This window comes from Saccopteryx leptura, chromosome 2 (assembly GCF_036850995.1).
Source record: "Saccopteryx leptura isolate mSacLep1 chromosome 2, mSacLep1_pri_phased_curated, whole genome shotgun sequence".
Lineage (NCBI taxonomy): Eukaryota > Metazoa > Chordata > Mammalia > Chiroptera > Emballonuridae > Saccopteryx > Saccopteryx leptura.
The window spans coordinates 170,245,880-170,266,830 of NC_089504.1; the positions used below are offsets into that span (position 1 = coordinate 170,245,880).

Genomic DNA, 20,951 nt, shown 5'->3' on the forward strand with positions numbered 1-20,951 from the left:
AAAAACAAAACGGGAGCAAATACAATATTTAAAATAAAGAACAAATAAATTTAAATGAACAAGCCCTGGCTGGTTGGCTCAGTGGTAGAGCGTCGACCTGGCGTGCTGGGTTCGATTCCTGGCCAGGGCACACAGGAGAAGCTCCCATTTGCTTCTCCACCCCTCCCCCTCTTCTTCCTCTCTGTCTCTCTCTTCCCCTCCCGCAGCCAAGGCTCCATTGGAGCAAGGTTGGCCCGGGCGCTGAGGATGGCTTCATGGCCTCTGCCTCAGGCACTTGAATGGCCCTGGTTGCAATAGAGCAACGCCCCAGATGGGCAGAGCATCGCCCCCTGGTGGGCATGCCAGGTGGATCCCAGTCGGGCACATGCAGGAGTCTGACTGCCTCCCCATTTCCAACTTCAGGAAAATACAAAAAACAAACAAACAAACAAAAATATTTAAATCAACAAACTGACCAGTACTTCAGTGGGAACTATGCTCCTCTCACTGACCACCAATGAAAGAGGTGTCCCTTCCGGAAGTGCATGGGGGCGGATAAATGGCCTCAGGGGGCCGCATGCTGCCCATGCGGGCTGTAGTTTGGGGACCCCTGTTCTAAAGGAAAGGACGTCAGAGCTCAGACCTGAGGGTAAGCAGAAGTCAGTTGTGGGAGGGAGGAGGGAGTAGGCAGCAGTCCCTGCAGGGGGAGATCTTGGTGCTGGAGGAACAGAGTGAGAAGGGGCTGGACTGAAGAGACAGAGGCTGGGAAGACCAGTAGGGGCCCTGTTATACATGGCCTAGGCCCTAGGACACCAGGGTGAGGATTTTAGACTTTGCCCTTAGAGCAGAGGGAAGCTGTTCAAGGGCTGTCATAGGAGAATGACACAAATTTGACTTCCCTTGTAAGAAGTCCCTCTGGCTGTCCTGTAGAAACAGGGATTAGAGGGGTCCTAGGTGGACTCCAGGGACCATTGAGTAAACAAAGCCTAGCAATCATCCTATGTGAGACTCAGCTATTTGAGAGATGATGAAGAATCGCTAAGATGCGGTGATTGATAGATGCAGTGGGTAAGGGGCCAGGGAGGAGTCCCAGGTTTCTGTCCTGAGCTGTGGGCAGATAGTGGTGGTGTTTACTGGCATGGGCACTAGTGGAGAAGGACTGGACTTAAACAACAGCAAAACGAGAAAAACAACTATAAATAAAATTTATCACTTTAATCACTTTTAACTGTACAGTTCTGTAGCATTAAGCATGCAGACGTTTTTCTAAAATTTACTTTTCTGAAAAAGTGATGCTGATGAGCTCAGCTTGTCAGGGGAGGATGATGAACTCAGCTTGGACAAGTTGAGTGGGGTTTGTGTGAGATGTTCGGGAACCATGTTGGATGGAGAGTTAGATTTCTGGGTCTGGAGCTCAGAGAAGAGGTCAGCTGGACGGATGTTTGAGGATGATTAGAGTAGTATTTTTTTATTTTTTAAAGAAGAGAGCTCTGATTGACAAAATCAATTTATTTAAGCCTTTATTCGAAATGTATGTGTATCAAAGATTTGGTAGAGGTTGGGGAAGAAAGTATCTGCAGGATGTAAAACGACATACAGGTTTAGGGGAAAACAATTACATATAAAACTATCATCAAGTAAGATTTGAATGTACTCAAGTGTAGCAGTGCCAGTTTTCCCTAAGGCTGTGACTTATTTTCACTCCTAAAAGAGTATTTTATGATCTGTGAGGCTATATGTTTTTAGTTTACATTGTTGTTCTTGACTCATCATGCCTCATTTATCTTCCTTAGATCCTCTAGGCATTGGTGGGGGAGCTTCATTTTCAATACTGAGATGAAGGCAGGAAAGGCAGATAAAGAAATGACCAGGGCTTGTAAAAACAGCCCCAGTCATTCCCCTTGGGGGCTTATCTAGCTGTTCAGCCCATTGTGTATCAACCTTGTAAAGCCAGGAGCCGCCATCGTGGCCATTCACATGCAGGTTCGCATTGGATTCGGACAGTCGGTAAAGAAACCATGGAGCCAAAAACTGGTGGGCCATAACCTTTAATCCTACCTTGCACCCGGCGGGCAAGTAAAAATACACACTGGGCTCCAAAACCCAGTCACACTCAGTGCTCACAAAGCCACTGACTTATCCGAGTTTCCTAGAATCAAAGGTTTCTAGCTCACCAACCTTCCTCTCCTCAGTTCCCCATTTCCTTCCTTATCCCAGATACAAACTCTACACAAACTGGCATCTCACTCAGCACTCCGCCATCTTGGCTGCTTCTCCTGGCCTCCTCCACGTGGCCTCCTTTAGCTGCTGGATCTACTCTCTCCGCTCTCTCATGCTAACCTCAGGAACCAAGAGCCCAAACTCCCACTTCGTCCCCGTTTTATAGTGTAGCAATCCAAACCCTTAATCCAATATACAAAACAGGGAAGTCTCTAATACAAAGTCACCCTCTGAGGCATGATAGGATTGTACCGCCCCACAGCAAAAAGGGTGGGAAAGGCTTAATCCCAAAACCAAGCCCCAGGCTACAATGATCCTGTCTGCCTCCAACACACATTAATATCACCTGGGCGATGGCATCTTTAACAAAGTGAGCATAATACATTTTATCCGCCCAACAAACCTTTTCACACATCTGTGTCTTAAAGAGGCCCCTTCTGGGTCCCCTGTTAAAATGCAGATTCCTGGGTTCCGGGTTTTTCTGGTTCAAAAGAGACCTGTGGGTTTGCATTTCTAACAAGGCACAGGTGAGTTCTGTGTGCTGGCATGTGCAGGAACCTTACCTGAGCCACCTTAGGCCCAGGTACATAAACTGGAGGATTATTGGATGATTGCTAGGCTTTGCCTTAAAGAATACCCTAAGGGCTGTTTTGGCGAGAGCAACATGTGGACTTGGGACCCAGGACCTCGCAGTCAGGTGTTTTGTCTGCTGAGGAGAGGAACCATGTAATGCCAGTGGCCGAGGCCAGGCAGGTCCACATCAGATTTGGGCAGCGGTAGAGAAACTGCGGAGCTGGAAAGCTATGAGCCATTACCATTTAATAAAGTCTCACAATGGCGGACGAGACAGGCAGGTGAAAACCTCTTCTACAGCAAACAAACAGCAAAAATGGCCCCTCACAGTGGCGGGCAGGCAGTCCACAATTCCCCTGAGCACAAGCACCCATAGCCTTATGTTAGGCAGATAAAATATATTATGCTCACTTTGTTAAAGATGGCGCTGCCCACGTGGAGGCCGTTGTCCAGGTGATATTAATGTGTGTTGAGGGCAGGCTGTGGGCAGGCAGAATCCTTGTAGCCTGGGGCTTGGTTTTGGGATTAAGCCTTTCCCACCCTTTTTGATGTGGGGTGGTACAATCCAATCATGCCTGGATGAGTGACTTTGTATTAGAGACTTCCTTGTTTTGTATATTGGATTAAAGGTTTGGATTTCTACACTATAAAATAGGGGCAGAACAGGAGCTTGCGCTCTTGGTTCCTGAGATTAGCATGAGAGCAGAGAGAGTACAGCAGAGAGCAGAGAAAGGCCACGTGGAGGAGGCCAGGAGAGGCAGCCGAGATGGTGGAGTGTTGAGTGAGAAGCCAGTTAGTGCAGAGTTTGTGCAGGGAGAAGGAAGGAGATGGGGAACAGAGGTGAATAAGTCTGGTGAGCTAGAAACCTTTGATTCTAGAAAACTCAGATAAATCAGTAGCTTTGTGAGCACTGAATGTGAGTGGGTTTTGGAGCCCAGTGTGTATTTTTTACTTTCCCTTCATGGGAAAAGCTGATTTTCTGCTTTTCCCTTGTCTTCTTTTGTGGTTTGCCTGTCTTGGTGAGACACCAATAAATAGAATGGCCCACCATCCTCCGACTCCGCCGTTTCTTTACCGACTGTCCGAATCCAATGCGAACCTGCATGAGCCAGGCAGCTGTGATGGTGGCCGTGGATACTGGCCTTACACCTTACATAGGCCATACACAGGTAGCGCAGCCACGTGCTCATGCACCAATCAGGCAAAGGGTTTGTAGCCGGTAAACCAGCGAGCAAGCCTAACACAGCTGCCCCACAAACCAGAACCCACCCCAGAATTCAAACAAAGAGGTCTTTCTCAGTTCCAGCATTGTTTGGCAGATTTTCAAATGCTTCTGGAGAGATCATCCGGTGTGGGGCACGAGTCTCTAAAACTAGGAAGTGGGTTGTTACAGCAAAGATTTTTGGACACCAGACAAGTAAGTTCCTACAAGCAATAGAACATCACAGACTGTGGGTACCATGGAGTTAGTCATCCTGACAGGGGTGCTTTTAAAACCCACTTTTTGTATGTCAAAAATAAGATACCCAGAAATTAAGCATAAATTGTGTTTTTATAAGTTAGCCTGACAGTTAGTGGTGCAGTAATACTCATGCAATGCAGGAATGACACAAAGTGCTCCCTGAAGTTAGATTTCATACCTCTTATATACCTTTTCAGCTTTAGCTTTCCCGTGACAAGTGCCTGATTTCTTTGACTTCTTTGTTTGCAGACCTATGAGCCTTTTGTGTCTGGGAGGGGAGGAGTATGAGTGGAGGTTCAAACCATTTGTCCTTGACTATTCATATAATCTATTCTTCTTGCTGGTGCTGCAAGTTTATTTCAGGGAACTGATAACAAGAACCACAGCTGTGGTTTGTTTCTTTTCAAACTTTCTCAGTCAGCCCTTCCTCCCCAGTCTAAAACCCTGAGGTCACTGGCTTGACCGAAAGGTTACAGACATTGTAGGCCCCTCTCTTCTGCATTTTTCTGGTTTCTCCTCTCTTATTGGTATTCGCTACCTCGGACCTCTTTTCTGTGTTCTGGAGGAGCTTGTGTGACCAGGGGCTCCTCTGCCCCCCTTACCTATGACCCAGCCTATGGAACATGCTTACAAGGGTGCTGTTTTGACTCTCTTCCCTAAAACTCTGAGTTGGACTTTTCTTCTTTTCATATCCTGGGTGGTACATGGGTTCTATATCATTTATTTAAATGAGATATAACTTAAAAGAAGCAAGTGACCTTTGTCTTTCTAAAATATATGGTTATTTCCTCCTCATTTCCTGTCCTTCCTATAAATATGTTTGCCCTATGGCACATAGACTTTATTGGTCCTGGCAAGCTTTGTTACCAAGTGAAGAAAAGTCAGTGTGCCAAACACCACTTTTCTCCACTTTTTTGATTAAAAAAATAAAGGGGATGTGTTTCAGATGTATTTCAAGTTGGGGTAGGTAGTGGGCTCAGAAGAGGAGGGATAGTGCCTGGATACTCATTTACATCCTTAGTGGAAGACCAGGCCTTCTTGCTGAAATGGCCACCGAAGAACCCATGGAACGGGCAAAGGGGTTCTCTGACCCTAAGTGTTGGCAAGGCCTCTACCTGCCCTAGTGGGAGAATTGTGCCGCCATCTTCCCCAAAGCAGCATATCCCTTTTCCTGAGTTTATTATTGACTCCTGAGCAAAAGGCTCTGTGGCTTTTCTCATAGGCCAGATCCTATCCCGAACCTGAACATGTAATGACTTATTTCATTCTTGTTTGATTTCCCCCATTTACGAGAAAGGAGGCAGAGGCTTCGAGAGGCCAGGTCGCTGGTCCCATGTTGCTTAGCTACTAAGCAGCAGATCTTGGATTGGATCCCAAGAGGCGTGAGTCTAGACTCTATGTCTCTGACCAGTGACCTCATTGTACAGCAGGCCTGGAGCCATGGTTTCCTGCACTTTGGTGTCTTCCCATTGTACTGTGAGCTTCAACCAGAGCGCTCCTTAAAGGAACGTCTGAGAAACTCCTTAAACGAGGGCTTTCTCTCTTGCTGCTTTTCTCTGCCTGGCCAATCCCTTTTGTCTTTTTTGCTGTTGGTCCCTGAAATATGTGGGTTCCTTTACTCCTGTCTCCCGTCAGTCTGGTGTCTTCAGCTCCACTGTACGGAGAGCCACTGAATTGGTGATTCTCCTCGCATACCTCTGTGCTGAGCACCTCTCCCCAGAGACCAGGCTGCCCCAGAGATTGGCACTTAAGGGTATTGAGAGCCAAATGGAGTTTTCCTACAAATCTGCTCACTCTCCCAGTTTGCCCAGTGCCTCCCATCTGAAGCCCAAGTCACCTATGCTCATCACCAACCCTCTGGGCGCTAGGCGCTTCCCCCCCAGTTTGTCTCCAAGTCTGTGCCTTGTGCATCTTTAGTATCGCCAGCACTTGCTCTTGTTCCGCACCCTGCTGTGCCTTGGCACAGGCTGACTCACCTTAAGTCGGTCCCCTGTAAGCTCTCATTGCCTGACTCTTCGCTTCCCAGAAGGCGTGTTTGGGTCTTTTTATGTCCTCCCCAAAGCTTCCTCTAGAAGGCTGTCGAAGGCAGTGTTTTTCAACCACTGGTCTGCAGACCTCTGCTGGTCTGCCAGAAATTTCCTGTGGTCCACAAAAGAGTTAACTACCCTGATGGTGTATGAAGAGTATAGAACTAATGATCTTAGTTGAATTTGCTTATGCTTGGGGTGATGGCCACTTATCAGCCTGTATCATTGATGAAACTACTATTGTGGGTGTCTTAGATAGCTCTGGAACTTGTAGGCTCATTCGAACAACCTTTTACCCCATGTAGAGCATTTACAAATATGTGCAACATACAAAAAGCATTTGGACAAGCTTATGTAGTGTTTAGTGCATTGTACATGTGGCATTTGGAAACCAAATACCAGGTTGTGCCATAATACACTATTGGGCACAGTATAAATAAAACTTTATTTCTGTGTTTCCGTTTCCGGCCCCTTTCCTCTCTCAGTAGGACATTACACAAATAGTCGTGCATGTACTTGCCTCTTCAGAACACACCCATATTGTTTGTGAATAAATTATTGTGTGTTTTAATGTCATTGTGCTGTGAATTTTAAACTCTACAAAATGTTAGGAAAAAACCCAACAAAATATTGAAGCCTGCTTCAAAAGTGAAACAGTGGTCAAAAAGGAAGTAATGATGACGTGGAAAGTAAACCAACTTCTAGTGCTTAATTTAAAAGAAACACAGAAACCCCAAAATAAAATAAAATAAAAACAAAATATAAGAAACAAAAAACAAAAGGAAACTTTCTTAGGCAGTACAATAAGGAGTTTTTAAAACCTGGTTTCACTGTAGCACCTGGTAGTGAATTAGTGCCACAGTCCTTGTGTATAGTATGTTCTGAAGTTCTGTCAAATGGCGCAACAAAACCTTCCAAGCTTACTGTCACTTGCATTTGAAGCATAGTGATCTTATTGAGAAGCCACTGGATTATTTTGAAAAATTACACAATCAAATGAAAAGTCAGAATGTTTAAATGAAGAAAATGATGACTAGTGACTGCTTGAAGCAGTCATATTTAGCTGCCCTTTGAATATTGAAAATGAAAAAGCCATTCACTATTGATGAAGAATTAGTGAAGCCTGGCATTTTAGATGTCACTAAGGGAATTTTGCATCTTCATGCCTGGAATTGACTTTCTCAAGCTCTGAGCTTCCCTGTCCGAGAGCCTCTTTTCCTTCCGCTGTACCTGCACCTCCAGGTGCTCCCTAGTGACGGTGGCCATTGGGACCACCGTCAGAGCCACACTTCTATGCTTGGCATGGACTGAGACTCACTCATCTTCTGTTAAACCATGAGCTGTGTGGGGAGCCTCCTATCCCTCCTCTTCCCTACTCCTAGCATCTTGTGTGGCTCAGGATGCCCACATGGTCACTTTTTGATTTTCTGTTGAACGGTTGAAAATATATACTCATGATGATAATGACATTCACTGTTAACACACAGAGCACTTAGCAAGTGCCAGGCTCTGTTCCAGGAACAGTCCACATGCTAAACTATTTGATCCTCAGCCGTTACCTGCAGTGGTCCTGTCCCCAGCCCACAGGGAGTGACAGGGTTCACCCACACGGGATGGATGGAGCTGCTACCCAGCAAGGCCTCAAGCTCAGAGACAGCGATTTGTCCGAGGATGAAGGAAGCGCAGGCTCTGTCCCTGCTGCTGAGCTGGAGTTGGTTTCTGCTCCCTCTGCCACCATGGATTATCTTCAGAGCAGGTAATTGGAACCAAATGACTTGGCTACGGGCTGTGCATCCTGGAGCTGATAGCCCCTCCAGAGGACCTGGAAAGAAACCCGAAAGCTCCAGGGAGCAGGGCTGTGCTGGGCGAGATGTTCTGTAAGTAGGTCACAGGAAAGAAAGTGCAGCCCCAAAGGCTGCCTCCCGCTGTGTGTCAGTGTGCAGCCCCAAGCCCAGTGGGGGCCACCTCTGCCAGCTTCCACAGGTGTGCTGTGAGCAGGTCCTGACGGCAGAGCCGGGCACGGGGTTTTCTTCCCTATCTTGGCTCCTGCGCGGGCACATTTGCACTTAGGCCCGGTCCAGACTGACAGTATGTGACCACATTCACCACAAGCAGCAAGGTCACAATCACCCACTAGGCTTGTCATCTGTGCCAGGCCCACCTTAATTCAATCCTGGTGCACCTCTGGAGGTGGGGTGATTTAGGGTCTTAGTGGTTTGTATTTCATTTGACTTCTGTGATGGGTGTTCCTGGAAGAGTTTGGGGGAACACACAGAGTGAGGAGTTAGGGGGTACACTCCTCTTTCCTGCATGGCCTTCGGGTCCTGTGCTCCCTCCCAGGAACAAGAAAAGAGAGTTGATTAGTGTTGCTTAAGTGCAATGTAATTAATTACTCTCCAGTCTTCTTGCCCTCCAGGGCTTAGGGGAGGGAGCCCATCCATCTTTGCCCTAGGTTCATTGTAAAATGTCCATTTCCTTTTCTAACCTATTTGTTGGCTGCAATTAAAGTTATCATGAAAAGGGTCTTATTTCTGTTGCCTTTCCTGACTTGTGCTTTACATATAGTTCCCTGTAGTAGCTCACAGGAATGCATGTCGAAAATAGGAACAGGAAAGTTACTTTTAAACAGCAGTTTGACATATGACAGCATGAACTGCCTTGTAGTATTTCTCCTGCTGTCCTGTGCCTTCAGGCCATGCTTTCCAGATCATTTTTCCCCCACCAAGTCTGGAAGTTTGTGGGAGGCCAAACAACAACACAGACACACACACACACACACACAACCTGGAGCTCTCTAGGGTCCCCTCCTGTGCTGGGGCGGGGCCACTTTCCTCCCCCTGTCCCCCTGCCCTAAGCAGGGGCTGTTACACTGCCACCTTGAGCTCTTGTTAGAGTTGTCCCAGGTGCCAGGTGATTCCTTGTCTCCCTTGCTACTTTCTCTCACTTTCCTCCTCCGTTTGCACCATTTCTCCTTCATTTCCTCCAGCTGTAGATTTCATGGTAGGAATTCTATAAATGATTCATTATCTTAAGGCTGGATTTAACAATGGTATAGTGTATTCTGTGTCCCAAGTTAATTTGGTTCCTTGATGAGTTCTTTGTTTTAGTTAGATGATGGAAGCAGAGATAAAACCAACTAGTTTTTTTTTCTATTTATCTTTATAAGGATGATCTTGCCATGTGGTTTGCTCTTATGCCTGAGAGTAACTCTGATGACATGTCTTATGATATGGCTTTAAATATTATATAGTTTATTTCTATCAGGGGAAAAGGAGTTCTTAATTTCATAGCAGAGCAATAGGGAGAAATGACAAGGTTTTTCTTTTTCTTTGTGTAAAGCTGGTGGCTGTGGCCGAGGCCAGGCAGGTTCCCATTGGATCTGGGCAGACAGTAAAGGAACTGTGGAGCCAAAGGATGGTGGACCATTCCCTTTATTTGAGTCTCACAATTGCAGGTGAGCAAGCAGGCAGGGAAAACTGCTTCTCTCTCTCTGGACTTAAACCAAAACCAGCAGGGGGGTACCTCTTCTCTGGACAATAGCAAGCAATGGCCCCTCCCAAGTGGCAGGCAATCCACAATTTACATTCTGCTGCCCTGAGGGCAAGTGCCAATCAGGCAGAGTACGAGGAGAGCAAACCTCATACACTTGTTTGCCCAACATTCCAACCCTTCAGAGTTACTTGCTTCATAATCTACAGGACTGGTATCTTCTGTGATAGTTCCTGTTGGAAGAGTAAGGTACATTATATAAACAAATGGACTACAGTAACAGCACAAATTATGCATTTACAATAATTATAAAGGTGCCCTTCACAATGTCTTTCTGAGAACTCTGCCCAAGGAGCTAACTGGAAGCCCAACTCTTGCCTCCTACCCTACAGTAGGTGGGAGGGCCTGTGTAGTCCAGGGCTGTGTCCATGGAAACCATAAAGTGTCCTTGGTGCTCCTCTGCAACTGGATGAGAGCAGCTTCCTTGTGTAGGAGGGCCTCCACCAATCTCAGAGCCCAGCCGGTGGTCACCAAGAAGGTAAAGACCCAGTAGCCAAGAGCCCCTCAGGGGCAGCCACAGCCTCCTCCACAGGTAGTGAAGCACTCTATGGTCCAGTCCTACACCTGGGCAGAGTTGATGGAGTTGGGGGTGAAATTCAGGCAGAAACTCACTGAGCCCCTTGCAGCCTGGTTGCTGCAGTTGTGGGACATAGGGGGTGGATGGCATCATGCTCTCTGGAACAGAGATGGGCCGTAAGGCTGTGAGGGCTGCTGCCTGTGCTGCCTCCCCACAACTAACAAGAGAAATGGCCTGTAAAGGTTACCCGAGCACAAATGTGGGTAGATTTGATTGTGGCCGGGGCAGATAAGGAGAAATTAGATGGCAGGTCTAATAAATTTCTGTGAGAGCTTTGGCGGCAGCTTAAGATGCAACAGATACTCCAGCTGCTGAAACAGCAGGGGAAGGAGGCCCTGGCAGCTGCCAAGAAAATGGCTGGTATTTGGGTTGCACGGTTGCAAGATTATATGATGGAGACAGCTGAAGTAGAGGAAGATCCCCAAGACCTGTTATCCCAGTTTGAATAGGGGGAGGGCAGAGGGACCCATCCAACAAGGACAGGCAAAAGGGCTGTGTGAAATTGGCAGTCCACTGATCCACTTCTAATGTGCAGCAGGTGTCATTAGAAGATAATAGGTGTAATGGACTTTCACCCTGGGTGATTTGCACAGACAGCTGGGCTGTCTGTTGTGGACTGACTCTTGGACTGTGACCAAAGGGGGGCACTGGCTCCCTTGCTGGATGGACATACGGCTTGCGGACAGTACTATAAGAGACCTTTTAAGGTGGGGGGACGCAGCACCAGTTGAGGCCCTCGGCACTGGGAAGCTGTTCACATCCAGTTGCAGTGACACACCATGGATACTCTATGGTTTCAATGGACATGGCCCTGGACTATCCAGGCTCTCTAGACTATACAGGACCTCTGGACTTTACAGGCCCTCCCACTTACCGTGGGGTAGGGGGATAGAGGTTGGCCTCCAGTTAACACCCTGTGCAGAGATCTCAGGGAGACATTGTGAAGGGTTCTTTTGTAATTATTGTTATTACTGTATAGCTTGTGCTTTTGTAATGCTGTTGCTGTAGTCTGTACTGTTTCTGTTTACATAATGTACCTCACTCCTCGCACAGGGACCATTGTTGAAGATACCTGTCATGTAGATTGTGAAGCAAGCAACCCTAAAGGGGTGGAATGTAGGGAAAATGGCTGTGTTAGGGTTATTCACTGGCTTACTGACCATAAGCACTTTGCCTCATTAGTGTGTGAGCACATGGCAGAGGCACGTGTACACAGCCTGTGTAAGGCTGTGGGTGCTTGCGCTCAGGAGAGTTGGCGGATGGCAGATTGCCTGCCCACCACTGTGAGGGGCCATTTTTGCTGTTCGTACTCTTGCTGCTGTGAGAAGTGGTTTTCTCTGCCTGTTGGATCGTCCACTGTGGTGAGAATCTATTAAACAGTAATAGCCCAGCACTTTCCAGCTCCACAGTTCCTCCACCATCTTGGCCACTGGCATAACAGTGACTGTTTCGGCTCCTGCACCTGCAGGCTCTTGGTCTGAAATTGAGGCTTGAGCCTTTGAACCCACAGTAGTTTCTCCAACACCCGTCGCTGCCAACGTTCAGCTTCCAGGGCGAATTGCAGCTTGTAAACCTGTAACTCCTTTTCCAGAGACTGCTCCAGTTCAAGGTGCTGTTGGTGTTCAGCCTGCATCTTGCACTGCAGCTCTCAGACCTGGTTGGCCTTCTTCTCCAGTGCTCATTCCAGTTCATGCCGTTGCTGGTGCTCGGTCTCTTCTTGCAGGGTTGTAAAAAACACCCAGCCCACTGTCCCTAAAAGGAGAGCCATGAGGAACCATACACTGGAGAGCAACAACTACTCAGGGGTGTCGGCAGCTCCATGCCATGGCGAATCCTGCCGGCTGCACCAGAGGTAAGGCCAGTGCCCGTGGCCAGGCAGGTTCACATTGGATCTGGGCAGATAGTAAAGGAATGTAGAGCCGGAGGATGGTGGGTCATTCCATTTATTAGAATCTCACAATGGTTGATGAGCAAACAGGCAGGGAAAACCACTTCTCTCTCCACACTCACAAGCCCAAACAGGGGTCACCCCTTCTCAGGCAAACAATAGCAAGCAGTGGCCCTTCTCAATGGTAGCAGGCCATCCACAATTTACATTCTGTTGCCCGGAGGGCAAGCACCAATCAGGTATAGTACAAGTTGAGCAAGTCTAACACACTTGTTTGCCCAGCAGTGATGTATTAGTTATATTTAGAACTAGTGCCACCAGTTAAAGGCACTTTTTTTAGTACAAAATCGACATTCTAAAGGACAAGGGCTTCTGTGTTGACATGAGTGTCTGACCTTGCACAAACAGTGACAAAGGACTAAGTGTTGGTTAGATAATGAGTCACTGAATGTGTTCAATTGAGGTTATTTTTCTAAATAGAAAAGTAAATGCTAACCCAGAGAGCTTTGGCTGTCCACATCTGGCATTAGGAATTGATGGGGTTGGCAGATGTGTATTTGACCATCAAAGTTGTACGTTAGATTAACTACAGTTTTTATAGCACATAAGTTGCCAGAATATCCTATTTTTTGAAATTCTGTGGTGCTGAGTCAGGTTGACATGTTGTGACCTCTGTATGATGTTTATGAATAATTCTATATTTGATATCTTCTTGAGAATTATAAATGTTCATTCTAGTTTGGAGGTAATTAACCTCATATTAATGCCCCCAAAATTAAGTACCTAGAGGCAGAATTTAAATGTTAAGTCTTTCCTTTTTTCTTAGAATTTAATGAGTGATTTGGACTTTGTGTGTGTGTGTGTGTGTGTGTGTGTGTGTCTATGTAAAAGTGAGAAAGTAGGTCAGATCGTAGGGAAAATGAATTAAGAGGGGGCACTGAACTGTTTCATTCTACTGGGTTGATGCTGCCTAGAGTAAGGAATAGACAGCCCTTAAGTGATGTGACCCAAGGCCCCCATGGAGACTTGCATTCACTCATTCATTCATTTGTATATATCACATGATAGATATTTACTGATCTTCTTGTATGTGCTAGCTATGTTCTAGGTTCACGGGCAAACCATATTCCATATTCCTGCATTCATGGAACTCACCATGAACTGATACAAGCCAAGCAATAAACAAATAAATATACCGTGTTTCCCCATGTATAAGATGCATCTTTTTTGGAAAAATTGGGGTCTAATAGCTGGGTTCGTCTTATACAATGTTTGTAGATATTTTATTTGCATTTCCCACTTTTTTGCATTTGTTTTTGTGCTATTGTTGAAGACACAGATGAGGACAAGCTAATAGATGGGAGTTTTGACAGTGATGAGGAGTGGTATGAGTTTTATGATGAATAAAACTTGAGTTCAATAACTTTATGTAATACTTTTTTTTTTCAAATTTCGGGTCCCCAAATTAAGGTACATTTTATGGGAGCATCTTATACATGGGGAAGTACGGTATGTTATGTCAGTGGTGGTAGGTGCTCTGTAGAAAAACCAGGGGTGGGAGGAGGAGAGATTGAAGTGAGACTTGTTATTTATAAGAGGTGGTCTGGGGGAGGCCTACTGTAATATCTGTGGTTATCTAAATTCCACACAGAGAGGTTCATTTGGCTTATGTTTCAATTTCATTTTGCCTTTTGAAATGTCATCTGGAAATGGAAATGGACGCCACCTTAGGGATTGGCTTCTTAGTGTGACTATGTTGTAGATTAATTCCCTTGAGCGAATTGGAAGAGTTCGAGGCTGTAATGTCTGGGACTGGGCCGGGGCCTCCGAATGGGTGGGTCCTCGCCTGCTTCTGTTGCGAGGAGCCCCATCACCCCCATGCCACTGCCCATTTTTCCTGGGACTGCTAATCAGAGAAAGCAAACTGTGCAATACTTTCAAGAAATGCACTGTAAAATTAAGATTATTTTTTGTCCAGGTCACCTTTCTGTTTAGTTTATTATTTTGCTTTACATTGTCAAAGTGTTACTGCTATAGTATTATTATTATTATTTTAATGTTGAGCTTAGCTATGTCTCTAAGGATATCATTATTTATGGGCTCTGACTCAAAACATTAAATCATTCTAAATGGGGAATGATTTGAATTCCTCCCACTCTCCTGGTCCCCTGGCGTCAGTAGGGTTCCTTAGGTCTCCTGCAAACCTGAGAGGGAAGTGGGCACAGACGTCGCTGTTGCCCTCAGGCTCTGGCTGTGATCGGGGGAGTGGGAATTTGTACTTCTTCCCTTCAGATGCTTAGGAATTCTCCTTGCTTAAGAAGGGACAAGAAAAATAGCTGAAGTGTCCTAAATTAAGTTACAGTGGTGAGTGAGTGAGTGAGAGGGAGAGATAAGCAGGGGTCTCCAAACTTTTTACACAGGGGGCCAGTTCACTGTCCCTCAGACCATTGGAGGGCTGCCAAATACAGTGGTCCTCTCACTGACCACCAATGAAAGAGATGCCCCTTCCAGAAGTGCAGTGGGGGTGGATAAATGGCCTCAGGGGGCCGCATTGCGGCCCGCGGGCTGTAGTTTGAGGACTCCTGGATAAGAGGATCTAACCAGTTAACAGCTGTGGGCTGACTCACAATAGATGGGGCACCTTCCTGAATGTCTGTTGGAACTCTGAGTTGACCTGCAGGCTCCGTTAGTGACTGGCAGGCAACACTGTATCCTGCTTATGCATGAGCTTTCAGGACTGCTGCCCATCACCAATCAAAGGTGATGAGTAGATCTCCCTCACAGGCTCTGCACCTGTCCTAGAACTGCCTTTACCTTTTCCCACCCGTGTCTGTAGACCATGTAAATTCTTTCAAAATGACCTACCTCTTTCTTCCTCAAAGCATGATATATAAAAGACTCCCCATCCCCAACTGCGAGCTAGCGGACCCGTCCTCTCTGTCCAGCCCTGCTGCTGGTGGCTTAGGCTGTTCGCCTAGAACCTGGGCTTTTTCTAGCCATCACGGGGCTCCATCAACCCCTTATTTCAGAAGAGCTTTTGACTGTGAAAGTTTTTCTACTTACCGTTTGGCACCAGAATTGAGGTTTCTAAGGAGAAACCTGTGTATCTGTTTTATGGTTTATGCCTGTGGACATCAGTGCTTAACACAGATTCTGACTTCTCTGAGGGAGCACTGCTTTAGCTTGGTGGCCTAAGTGTGTTGGCTCTGCATGGTGAGTAAGTCTAGGTCTGGCAATGGAGGTGGCCAGTGGGACTGGTCTGTGGCAATGCAGCTTGCCTTTCAAAATGAGCAAAACTGTTCAATGTGAGAATAAACCTTAATTACTAATTTTAATATAAAAATGTTTTTTTTTCCAGCTTTTGCATTGGCTTCTAAAGATGTAAAGAAAGAGATCACACCATCTAAGGTACTGATTCCAAAGATCAAACCTGTTTTTCCTGTTTAAAACTCCTTTGTGATTTCTTTAATGGGAGCTGTCATGGTTTCCTCTTCCAGTGGTTATCAAGTTTCTTTCTTCCTCTCTCTCTCTCTCTCTTTCTTCCTTCCTTCCTTCTTTCCTTCCTTCCTTCCTTCCTTCCTTCCTTCCTTCCTTCCTTCCTTCCTTCCTTCCTTCTTTCTCTCTCTCTCTCTCTCTCTCTCTTCTCTCTCTCTTTCTTTCTTTTCTTTCATGATATGTCAGTCAACAAGATTTTGAATCCCTAGCAGCAGCCAACTGATAATCTGGCATTTAAAAATGTCTTTCAGTAGTTAGAACATATGCAATAGGTTTCAAATTTAATTATAAGGACATTTTAGAAGGCCTGTTTGAATACAGTAGTTTTCTCCAATTGCATGCACCACATCTTAACCCTTTGAGTAGTGAGTTTATTTCATGCTCACTGACCCCCGGAAGTGAGTTTTTTTTTTTCAAAAAATGAAATTAGTTCCAGTTCCAGTTTTATTAACCTAAAATCATGTTTGTTTGATAAGCAATTTATGAAAACAAGAAGAAAATACATTTACCTTTTTTTAATGTTGTCTTACACATTTTTAAAATAAAAATTTTTGTACTATTGTTTGGCCAGTAGTCGCCACCATCACAGCCATGCACGTGCAGGTTCCCACTGAATTTGGATAGACGGTAAAGAAACAGTGGAGCCAAAAAATGGTGGGCCATTCTGTTTAATAAAGTCTCGTACTGGCAGACAAGCAAACACACAGGGGAAACACTTTCCTCTTCATTCAGAGCTCCCAAAGCCACTGACACATTATTTGGTTCCACAACCAGGAGAATCTTCTCTGGTTCCTCCTAGAATCAAAGGCCCCACCAGTCTCAGCGGAGCTTCCAAGGCCCCTCAGCTCTGGTTCCCCATCTGCACACCTTCTTCCATCTCTACCAACACGGCTTCTTCCTCAGCGCTCTGCATTCTGTCCTCTCTCACTCTGCACACATGGCTTCTCTCTGCCTCTTCTTTTTCTCTTTTTTCAAAACTTTCTGGCGTGAAAACCTTTCCTCCAGCAAACATTAGCAAAACAATGGCCCTTCCCAAGCAGGAAGGTAATTTGCAATTTCACAGCCCACATATTCTTGATGCTGCCCAGTCCCCAGTGAAAACTATAAGTGAGCAAACATGAAAATCATATTTTACAAACTTATTTGACCTACAACTATTGTACTCTGGATGTGATGTCAGGAGGCACGAGGACATACGTGAATGTTCATACTACTCAAAGGGTTAACCTTCTGTTTAATTTTCCTGAAGGGATTATGCTATATTTTCAGGGTCACAAGAGCCTGAGTGTCCCTCACCTTGAAGGTGGCATCCTGAGGACTGGTTGAGAGACCCAAACTCTGTGCTGAGTCAGAACCAGAAACCAGGACCCGGGTCTGATGGCGCGGGGACAACACTCACCCTGATCTCTGAGCTGCTGCGTCATCATTTCACCTGGGTTCATCCCAGAACCACATCTGGGCTCTACAGGGTGGACTTTGTAAAAATTAGTTTAGCATGTGAGAAGGAGAAACAATATCTTAAAATAGGAGTTATTTTTGTCATATTAATTAAGGCTCAGTTGACTTTTTTTTTTACCACACAATTAGTATAAAAGCATTTTTAAATAGAATGCTTCTTCTATTTGTTCTAAATGTACTATGAGCTTCCTATACAGGGGGAATAATAATAATAATTCCTTAAGGTTTTAAGATCTTTTATGGTCACTTAAACATTTTAAGGAATTTAATTTAATTTAATCTTCTCGATGATCCTGGCACTGCTCAGCAAAGAAGATATTCCTACGTAAAGCTGAGAAAATTTACCCTCAGAGTAGTTAGGTGGTTCTACCGAGGTCACACGACTATTAAAAGGTGAAGTCAGAATGCAAATTTTCTGAATCCTTGAGTTTTTCACAGTGCAATTTTATCTTACAAAGCTGTATGTGCTATAAAATGTGTGTGTGTGTGTGTGTGTGTTTGTGTGTGTGTTTGGCAATAATGAGGCTCATTTATAATAAATTTAAAGTGCTACTGAAGGTTTATTAATAGGGAACTAAAATTTTATGTAATGAATTTAGAAATTATGGTGCATACTTTCAAATACTGGTTTTACCTAATCTTTTCAGATGAAGAAATAGATATCTCCTTTGCCTTAAATCCATATGTGAGTCTAAATATAGAGATAAAGGGAGTCCTATATTTTAGTGTCATTTTTTCATGCAAAGGTATTAAAGCCCTTGAAAAATGTCATTAATACCATCTGTGCTTAGGCCACAGAGCCAAAAGAGCCATTAATCCCATGGGGCAGTGATGGGTGTCTTTTGGAGGCCATACCCAAGACTGGGAGACAGGAAAGAATCCGTTTGTCCAAGGTTGCCCAGTGTCTGTAGATGGCTCAGAGAGGAGTTATGGCTCTTAACAATAACCACGTTAATCTGGGGTTCTCATGAGTTTATCTTCCCTGCCACTGCTGTTCAGAAGCAGCCACTCGTGTTCCCCTCACTTCACTGCTCACTTAGTCACAGGCCCCAGGACACAGGCCAGTGTGGCACAGGCTAGCGCAGTGCAGACTTAGCCTTCCACAGCATGGTTCCGGTTCACTGGCTGTGTCAGGGGTTTATCATCAAACCTCTGAGTGCTGCCAGTGCCTGGTGGTCCTGCCTGGAGCTTGTCCTCGTGGCCCGGGCTTCTCTTCGGGGCTCCTGGTCCCTGTACTGTCCTGGATTCTGACCTGCCCACTTTCAGGGAGCCTGCCCTCCCAGGCTTGTGCTCCAGGCCCTGGGTGCTGTCTCAACCATGGCCCTGTACCTGTTCAACCTGCAGTGTGGCCTTACATCCTGTGGTGGCTTGTGACATTGTGTCCTCACAAGGAATCAGGGATGGGCACTGGAGCCACACTGCTGCCGGTCACATCCCTTCCCCATCACTGACCCCTGTGAACGTACCCAACCTTCTGTGCCTCAGCCTCCTTGGTAAGACAGGGTAATAAGGCCTATCTCCAAAAGCTCTTTTGAAGATTTTGTGTTTGTGCATGTGTTTCCACTATTCCACCAGGTGGAATAGTCCCATGCCCTATTTAAATGTTTACCTGATATGACAGCAAGATCTTAAACAAATCAAGAGGAACCAGAGGCCTTACTGTATCTATCAGTTAGCTTTCTTCTGCGGTGGCAGTTGCCAGCATGACGGACGTGCTGATGGAAAGAGCAGGAGCTAACAGGCATGGGGGTTTCCTTTGGGAAGACCTATGCTCAGCACTGTATGATCTAACGAAACCCTGTGAAGCAGGTCTCATCACTATGGTTCCTGTTGTCCAAATGAGAAACTGAGGCCTGAGCTGGTGAGGAGTGGAGGCGGGGAGAACACAGGCCGGCCCTGCCATGGAGGGCACTGATGGACGCGTCCTACGTCACCCGTTGTTCTCAGGCTCTCGGGGCTGGTGGTAGCCATTGGTGAATGAGTAGAAGATGCCATTTCACCCCATTTTCTTCTTAAAAATTTCATATTACATTCTTTTGAGGGTATCTTATTTTCTTTTAATGAAGAACTTATACATTAAGCCTCAAATAGATGGATTGCATGGGTTCAAATCTGTGGTGCCTTATAAAAGTAAAACTGGACAAAGAATGAATGGGCTTAGTCTTTTCCTGGCGAGGGTGGGACTTCTGTGGACAGAGGTGGTAGGTGCCGACTTCCATCTGATCTCAGCAGCAGTTCAGGTGACTGAGAAAATGTTGAGTGAGCGCGTTTTGACTGATATTGATAGTCCGTGAAAAATAGGGCAGCAGAGGTAATGTAATAAACCATGCCACCCCCGCCCTTGGGAAGAACCAAGCCTTTTCAGGAGGCAAGCTGGAAACAGAATTTTAAATGTTTTCTCAACTTGTTTATGTAGTCTAATTTTCTTCTCAAAGGGGAACTCAAGACTGTTTTGGTTTTGTTTTGTTCGGCGTCTTGGGTATTTTATTTTTACTGTTGACAAATTGAGCCATGAAGAATGGCTGATCATTTCTTAGCTATTGTGTCAGTCAGCTGTGTTGCAGTGCCTGGTGACAAAGAGGAGATGACAGAGAGAAAGCTATGTTTTTGGTTGCTCTTTTTTGGTTTCACAAAGGTCTCTGGTGGGGAGTCCACTGGGATTCCTGCTTGCTAGGTGACTAAGTCTGGAAACTCTGTGTTCAGAATATAGTTTATCTTTCAACCTGTTGATGAAGATGACTCTTGTTGTAGGTATTATTTTTTTAGCTTATTCTCAAAATCTGTCTACATTTAATGATGCCTGTTTTCTGAAGAATGCCTCTGAAGGAAGGCTAGACATGCATTTTTCATGGGATATAAGGAAGGAACATTAGAAAGGAGCCGAAAGGCCTGGATTTTGTTTTTTTTTTGAAAGATTTTATTTATTGATTTTACAGAGAGATGAAGGGGGAGTGAGAAGTATCAACTCATAGTTGCTTCACTTTAGTTGTTTATTGCTTGCCTGTTGTATGTGCCTTTACCTGGCACGCCTAGGGTTTTGAACTGACAACCTCAGTACCCCAGGTTGATGCTCTGTCCACTGTGCTACCACAGGCTAGGCTAAAAGGCCTGGAATTTAATCCTAGTTCTGTGGCTAGAATCACTACTGGAAATGGGCAAATTCTTTTATCTCTGTCTTTTCTGAGCCTCCGTTATCTCCTTTGTAAAGGGGGACTGTCGGATTGGATCATCTTCAGTGTTGGTTTTTTAATTTGTGATAAAATATACATAACATAAAGTTTATCACCTTATCCATGTTTAAGTGTATAATAGCTCAGTACTGTTAAGTACATAAATATTGCTATACAAGCAATCTCCAGAACACTTTTCATTTTGCAGAACTGAAATTGTGCCTGTTAAACAATAATTTTCCATTTACCTTCCCCGGTCCCGGGCAACCACCACTTACTTCCGTCTCTGTTAATTTGGCTATTCTGGGTGCCTCGTATAAGTGGTGTCCTACGGTGTTTGTCTTTTTGTGACTGGCTTATTGATACATTAACCTAAAAATAAAAGGCAAAGTGAGAGGCAACAAGAGCTGGCTTGAATTCTGACAGAATAGCTGTTGGGAAGCACCGTTTCAGGCAGAAACCCAGGTAGTGTTCAGTTAGGAGACAGAGGCCATGGGTGTTTATGAGAAGGGGAAGGAGGACTATTACATAGGAATAGTAGAAGGAAGACATT

General features: G+C 45.4%; 1 protein-coding gene across 6 annotated transcripts in view; it reads left to right on the top strand.

The window, feature by feature from the left end:
- The window catches only part of B3GLCT (beta 3-glucosyltransferase), a 123,982-nt gene that overhangs the window by 8,193 nt on the left and 94,838 nt on the right, over positions 1-20,951 (top strand). For 4 of the 6 annotated variants that reach the window (XM_066369301.1, XM_066369302.1, XM_066369304.1 and 1 more), the window contains exon 2: positions 15,634-15,683. The exons of the other annotated variants lie outside the window; for them this stretch is intronic. In XM_066369301.1, coding sequence (XP_066225398.1) covers positions 15,634-15,683 — 50 coding nt within the window. The remainder of the gene's footprint in view (positions 1-15,633; positions 15,684-20,951) is intronic. 6 annotated transcript variants of the gene reach the window in all.